General features: G+C 50.8%; 1 protein-coding gene across 1 annotated transcript in view; it reads left to right on the forward strand.

The window, feature by feature from the left end:
* Positions 1–7,500, forward strand: part of LOC142989065 (venom factor-like) — a gene marked incomplete at its 5' end in the record, with an annotated part of 30,951 nt that overhangs the window by 17,235 nt on the left and 6,216 nt on the right. Inside the window, 10 exons of the mRNA XM_076138444.1 lie at positions 1,462–1,547; positions 1,869–2,008; positions 2,125–2,334; positions 2,443–2,503; positions 2,621–2,704; positions 2,957–3,160; positions 3,243–3,318; positions 3,491–3,647; positions 4,222–4,332; positions 4,437–4,581. Coding sequence (XP_075994559.1) covers positions 1,462–1,547; positions 1,869–2,008; positions 2,125–2,334; positions 2,443–2,503; positions 2,621–2,704; positions 2,957–3,160; positions 3,243–3,318; positions 3,491–3,647; positions 4,222–4,332; positions 4,437–4,581 — 1,274 coding nt within the window. The remainder of the gene's footprint in view (positions 1–1,461; positions 1,548–1,868; positions 2,009–2,124; positions 2,335–2,442; positions 2,504–2,620; positions 2,705–2,956; positions 3,161–3,242; positions 3,319–3,490; positions 3,648–4,221; positions 4,333–4,436; positions 4,582–7,500) is intronic.

A 7,500-nucleotide genomic window follows, 5' to 3' on the forward strand; every position in this document is an offset into this window, starting at 1 on the left:
ACACAGTCACTCAGTCACACAGTCACTCAGTCACACAGTCACACAGTCACTCAGTCACTCAGTCACACAGTCACTCAGTCACACAGTCACACAGTCACTCAGTCACACAGTCACTCAGTCACACAGTCACACAGTCACTCAGTCACACAGTCACACAGTCACTCAGTCACACAGTCACTCAGTCACACAGTCACACAGTCACTCAGTCACTCAGTCACACAGTCACTCAGTCACACAGTCACACAGTCACACAGTCACTCAGTCACTCAGTCACACAGTCACTCAGTCACTCACTCACACAGTCACACAGTCACACAGTCACTCAGTCACTCAGTCACTCAGTCACTCAGTCACACAGTCACTCAGTCACTCACTCACACAGTCACACAGTCACTCACTCACACAGTCACACAGTCACTCAGTCACACAGTCACACAGTCACTCAGTCACTCAGTCACACAGTCACTCAGTCACTCAGTCACACAGTCACTCAGTCACTCAGTCACACAGTCACACAGTCACTCAGTCACACAGTCACACAGTCACACAGTCACACAGTCACACAGTCACTCAGTCACACAGTCACTCAGTCACTCAGTCACACAGTCACACAGTCACACATTCACTCAGTCACACAGTTATTCAGTCACACAGTCACACAGTCACTCAGTCACACAGTTATTCAGTCACACAGTCACACAGTCACTCAGTCACACAGTCACACAGTCACACAGTCACACATTCACTCAGTCACACAGTTATTCAGTCACACAGTCACACAGTCACTCAGTCACACAGTCACACAGTCACTCAGTCACACAGTCACACAGTCACTCAGTCACACAGTCACACAGTCACTCAGTCACTCAGTCACACAGTCACACAGTCACTCAGTCACACAGTCACACAGTCACTCAGTCACACAGTCACACAGTCACTCAGTCACACTCTGTTCACAGTTCAACAGTTCAACATCTGCCATGTTGAATTTTCAAACACAATAAATCAATTTCCCAGATTTCTGTTGAAATCCAGTCCAGGTCAGGGGTGGACAAATTTGACAACACACAGCGTCCAAAGGCCCTCATTAACCACACACTGGACTGTGTGTACTCTCCTTGGTTGCGTCACAGTGTGTTGAGTCCGAGCTAGACGCAGGTTAGACCCACCCACATTTCCCCAGCTTGAGCTAAAGCAGCACTCATTATTGGGTCTGGGTCATGTGTGTGTGTCTTAGGTTGTGTGTTGTCTGTTTGTCCCACATTTGTGTGTGCTGGTATGGATGTGTGTCTTTGCTTGTGCACTGTTTTACCATCAAGTTCATGTCTGACAGCAGGATTTGGCTTTGAGCTGCATCCTGCCATGTTCTCTATCCGATAATCTGATGAGCTGGGGTCACACGTGGACTGTTTGTTGCTGTAGCTGTGACCTTTGACCTCCTAATGTGAATCTTACCAATAGGTTGGCATCTCAGACTTTGAAAGTACCCTTACCTGACAGCATCACAGAGTGGGGGGTGCTTGCTATCAGTGCATCACCTCAGACAGGTCAGTGTGTGTGTGTGTGTGTGTCTCATCATTCTTCACTGCCTCCTCTCTATATGTGGGCTCTCCTTAGCGAGCCTCTTTTCCTCTGTCTTTGTCTCCATCCAAACCTATTCTCATCTCATTTACATGCTGAGTGTTATGAATATTGGCCCGGTGTGTCTAAAGGCTTTACAGGCCACACATCAAACACTCCCAAACTGGGGAAAAGTGAAAACCTCCCTACATAATGTTGTGTTTGCCCGGTAAGACCACATGATTGTCCCGATGTATCAGAGCACTGTAGCGGCGTTTCTCCTGACTTTTGTCTCTAAATGGCTGCAGGTTTCTGTGTGGCTGAGCCGTACAACATCAGAGCGTGGAAGCCTTTCTTCGTGGACCTCAAGTTGCCAGATTCGGTTGCGAGAAACGAACAGCTGGAAATCAAAGCTGTGCTCCACAACTACGGCTCTACTGACCTTCACGTAAGCTCCTCGCTCATCACGGGCGCGTCCAGGGCGATCTAATCCAAAGGTCTAACTGATGTCAGCACAGTTTATGCAAGAAACCAGACGTGCTTCCTGGTCCATATTCTGCTCAGGTGAGGGTGGTGTTGATGAAGACGGAGGGCATGTGCAGCCTCGCTTTTAAGAAGAGTCACACGCAGAAAGTGATGCTGCCGGCCGGCTCTTCGTTGGCGGTGCCTTACACCGTCGTGCCACTGGTGGTGGGGAAACTTCCGCTGGAGGTGGTGGTGCTCGGCAGGGACATGACGGGGTTGGACCGCATCCAGAAACATCTCCGCGTGGTGGTGAGCTGTTGTTTACGATGATGATGATGATGGTGATGATAATGATGCCGCCGCCAAATGCTGATGAGTCGACCCGTCTCATCATCCTCATCATTCTACCCCACACAGATGGAGGGAGTGCAGAAGACAGAAGTTTCAAGTGTAGTGCTGAACCCTACTGCTGTGGGAGGTGAGGAGCTCCTAATGATGGCATTCTTCCTCCTAATCATCATCATCATTATCATCCATCCAGGCTTTGGTATTTGTCAGCGGTTTGACCCCCTGGTTTGGTTTGTGATGACTGCAGGGGTTCAGCTGATCTCAGTGGGGAAGGTGGAGCTGGAGTCAGTGGTGCCACACTCCCAGCCAGAGACTTTCATCAATGTCAGAGGTCAGAGGTCAACACTGGAGAGAGAAGGACGCCAGGATCACCAAACAGATCCTGTGGCGTTTCTTCTTGGATATGATTTTGATTCAGCAATCAACAAACAAATCTGAGCTCCTCTCTGGAAAAACTCCACAAATAAAACACAATTTTAGAGCAAAACTGATTTTAAACTCCAGAGGATTAAGATTCCTCCTCTCCTCTCCTCTCCTCTCCTCTCCTCTCCTCTCCTCTCCTCTCCTCTCCGCTCCTCTCCAGGTAACTTGTTGGCAGACAGCATTCATAACTCCCTCCGTGAGGATTCTATGGCCTCCCTGATTCGGATGCCCGGCGGCTGTGTGGAGCAGAACCTGGCCAGCATGACCCTGCCGCTCATCGCCACACTTTACCTGGAGCGAACCCACAGCTGGGAGAGCTTGGGGGTGCACCGCAAGGCTGAGGCCATCCGATACATCAGGAAAGGTGAGGGAGAGGGGGAGGAGCGCACGTGTGGAGACAGTGATGAACATCACTCCCTAACCCCATCCTTCTTGTGTTTCCTCAGGCTATGACAACCAGCTGGCTTACAGGAAGAGCGATGGCTCCTACCCCCCCTACAGGAAGCAGGGCACCAGCACGTGGTACATTCGCCGTGTCACTTTAAACATAATGTAAAGGATTGATCTTTTGTAAAGATGAACCACAGCTGGTTCAGTGTTGTTGATGGTCAAACCAGCCTAAAGTGTTCTTGAAGGTAAATGGTGTGTTAGAGGTGACTAAGTGCAGACTGATGACCTTACACCTGAATGTCAGGATCACGGCGTTTGTGGTGAAGGTTTTCTCCATGGCCCACACCGTCACCGGCATCGACGAGCTGCTGGTGTGTGAACCTCTGCTGTACCTGATGAAGAACAAACAGAGCAATGGAGTCTTCAGAGAGGACAACCCAGTCTACAGCGCCACCATGATTGTAATAAGACATGCACACACACACACACACACACACACACACACACACACACACACACACACACGACTGCACAAACTCCAAGAATTTGATCTTGTGTCCATCCATTCATTATGTTCCACCTGTTCCTAACAAATGAACGTTTCAAAGAAAAGGGGAAACATTTATTTTGACCTGGCACAGGATTTTAAAGATTTCAGGAAAAAAAAGATAAATTGAGAAAAAAAATCCACTCTTTTAGAATCGTTGTGGTTTCATGGGTTGGGCAGAAATGTCACAGGCATGCTCTTCCTCTCATTTGACATCATCATCATCATCATTTTTATAAGGCTAAATTCACAAGAAGCTACAGTCATGAAGTCACGGAGAACAGGAAGTCCCAGCAAGTCCCTGGCTGAAGTAGAAACCCAGCAGGCAGACTGAGAGAGAGAGAGAGAGTGTGTGTGTGTGTGTGTGTGTGTGTGTGTGTGTATGCTGTACAAACAAGCAGAAAGACTAACAACGGGAAAGTTTCCCAGCATTGATCTTTGTTTTCTCTGAGCTTTTCAGGGTTTTTAACCTTTGTCCGTGTCTCCAGGGTGGCGTCCATGGCGAGGACCCCCAGGTTACCATGACGGCCTTCGTCATAATAGCGCTGGCTGAGGCTAAACAGGCAGGGATCGGGTGCAGTGGGGACATCGATGTGGAAGTGCGTCCACATCTATTGTGACTTCTGATGGCAAACCTACTTTGTTGTTTTATTACCTTCTATCTTTCTTTCTGAGTCCAATGTGACTGATGTGTCGCCTGCAGGCCATTATGCAGCGCTCAGGACGCTACCTGCAAGGGCGTTTAAGAAGGGTGAGGAGGCCGTACACTGTGGCCATCGCCTCCTACGCCCTGACTCTGCTGGGAAATGCCTCCAGCACAATGTCTCACTTGCGTCGAGCTTCACCAGGTATTCTGTCCAATCAGCACCTGCCAAGTTCCCTCCTCTTCATGTCCCTCTTCTCATGTCCCTCCTCTTCATGTCCCTCCTCTTCATGTCCCTCCTCTTCATGTCCCTCCTCTCATGTCCCTCCTCTTCATGTCCCTCCTCTTCATGTCCCTCCTCTTCATGTCCCTCCTCTTCATGTCCCTCCTCTCATGTCCCTCCTCTTCATGTCCCTCCTCTCATGTCCCTCCTCTTCATGTCCCTCCTCTTCATGTCCCTCCTCTTCATGTCCCTCCTCTTCATGTCTCTCATGTCCCTCCTCTCATGTCCCTCCTCTTCATGTCCCTCCTCTCATGTCCCTCCTCTTCATGTCCCTCCTCTTCATGTCCCTCCTCTCATGTCCCTCCTCTTCATGTCCCTCCTCTCATGTCCCTCCTCTCATGTCCCTCCTCTTCATGTCCCTCCTCTCATGTCCCTCCTCTTCATGTCCCTCCTCTCATGTCCCTCCTCTCATGTCCCTCCTCTCATGTCCCTCCTCTTCATGTTCCTCCTCTTCATGTCCCTCCTCTTCATGTCTCTCATGTCCCTCCTCTTCATGTCCCTCCTCTCATGTCCCTCCTCTTCATGTCCCTCCTCTCATGTCCCTCCTCTTCATGTCCCTCCTCTCATGTCCCTCCTCTTCATGTCTCTCATGTCCCTCCTCTTCATGTCCCTCCTCTTCATGTCCCTCCTCTCATGTCCCTCCTCTCATGTCCCTCCTCTTCATGTCCCTCCTCTTCATGTCCCTCCTCTTCATGTCCCTCCTCTCATGTCCCTCCTCTTCATGTCCCTCCTCTTCATGTCCCTCCTCTTCATGTCTCTCATGTCCCTCCTCTTCATGTCTCTCATGTCCCTCCTCTTCATGTCCCTCCTCTTCATGTCCCTCCTCTTCATGTCCCTCCTCTTCATGTCCCTCTTCTCATGTCCCTCCTCTTCATGTCTCTCATGTCCCTCCTCTTCATGTCCCTCCTCTTCATGTCCCTCCTCTTCATGTCCCTCCTCTCATGTCCCTCCTCTTCATGTCCCTCCTCTTCATGTCCCTCCTCTTCATGTCCCTCCTCTTCATGTCCCTCCTCTCATGTCCCTCCTCTTCATGTCCCTCCTCTTCATGTCCCTCCTCTTCATGTCCCTCCTCTTCATGTCCCTCCTCTCATGTCCCTCCTCTTCATGTCCCTCCTCTCATGTCCCTCCTCTCATGTCCCTCCTCTTCATGTCCCTCCTCTCATGTCCCTCCTCTTCATGTCCCTCCTCTCATGTCCCTCCTCTCATGTCCCTCCTCTCATGTCCCTCCTCTTCATGTTCCTCCTCTTCATGTCCCTCCTCTTCATGTCTCTCATGTCCCTCCTCTTCATGTCCCTCCTCTCATGTCCCTCCTCTTCATGTCCCTCCTCTCATGTCCCTCCTCTTCATGTCCCTCCTCTCATGTCCCTCCTCTCATGTCCCTCCTCTCATGTCCCTCCTCTTCATGTCTCTCATGTCCCTCCTCTTCATGTCCCTCCTCTTCATGTCCCTCCTCTCATGTCCCTCCTCTCATGTCCCTCCTCTTCATGTCCCTCCTCTTCATGTCCCTCCTCTTCATGTCCCTCCTCTCATGTCCCTCCTCTTCATGTCCCTCCTCTTCATGTCCCTCCTCTTCATGTCTCTCATGTCCCTCCTCTTCATGTCTCTCATGTCCCTCCTCTTCATGTCCCTCCTCTTCATGTCCCTCCTCTTCATGTCCCTCCTCTTCATGTCCCTCTTCTCATGTCCCTCCTCTTCATGTCTCTCATGTCCCTCCTCTTCATGTCCCTCCTCTTCATGTCCCTCCTCTTCATGTCCCTCCTCTCATGTCCCTCCTCTTCATGTCACTCCTCTTCATGTCCCTCCTCTTCATGTCCCTCCTCTTCATGTCCCTCCTCTCATGTCCCTCCTCTTCATGTCCCTCCTCTTCATGTCCCTCCTCTTCATGTCCCTCCTCTTCATGTCCCTCCTCTCATGTCCCTCCTCTTCATGTCCCTCCTCTCATGTCCCTCCTCTCATGTCCCTCCTCTTCATGTCCCTCCTCTCATGTCCCTCCTCTTCATGTCCCTCCTCTCATGTCCCTCCTCTCATGTCCCTCCTCTCATGTCCCTCCTCTTCATGTTCCTCCTCTTCATGTCCCTCCTCTTCATGTCTCTCATGTCCCTCCTCTTCATGTCCCTCCTCTCATGTCCCTCCTCTTCATGTCCCTCCTCTCATGTCCCTCCTCTTCATGTCCCTCCTCTCATGTCCCTCCTCTCATGTCCCTCCTCTCATGTCCCTCCTCTTCATGTCCCTCCTCTCATGTCCCTCCTCTTCATGTCCCTCCTCTTCATGTCCCTCCTCTCATGTCCCTCCTCTCATGTCCCTCCTCTTCATGTCCCTCCTCTTCATGTCCCTCCTCTTCATGTCCCTCCTCTCATGTCCCTCCTCTTCATGTCCCTCCTCTTCATGTCCCTCCTCTTCATGTCTCTCATGTCCCTCCTCTTCATGTCTCTCATGTCCCTCCTCTTCATGTCCCTCCTCTTCATGTCCCTCCTCTTCATGTCCCTCCTCTTCATGTCCCTCTTCTCATGTCCCTCCTCTTCATGTCTCTCATGTCCCTCCTCTTCATGTCCCTCCTCTTCATGTCCCTCCTCTTCATGTCCCTCCTCTCATGTCCCTCCTCTTCATGTCCCTCCTCTTCATGTCCCTCCTCTTCATGTCCCTCCTCTTCATGTCCCTCCTCTCATGTCCCTCCTCTTCATGTCCCTCCTCTTCATGTCCCTCCTCTCATGTCTCCACCCTGTCTTCTGTCCACATTGAGGCGTTCTGCGATCGTTTCCTAGATGGTATCTCTTTGTTTTTCTTGTGTTATTGTTCCTTCTGCCTCCTCTCTTCAAGCTTCCAGCTCCTCTGTGACGGATT

The sequence above is a fragment of the Genypterus blacodes genome, unplaced genomic scaffold (genome assembly GCF_046128005.1).
Source record: "Genypterus blacodes isolate CSIRO-AG114 ecotype Tasmania unplaced genomic scaffold, CSIRO-AGI_Gbla_v1 ptg000370l_1, whole genome shotgun sequence".
NCBI classification, from domain to species: domain Eukaryota; kingdom Metazoa; phylum Chordata; class Actinopteri; order Ophidiiformes; family Ophidiidae; genus Genypterus; species Genypterus blacodes.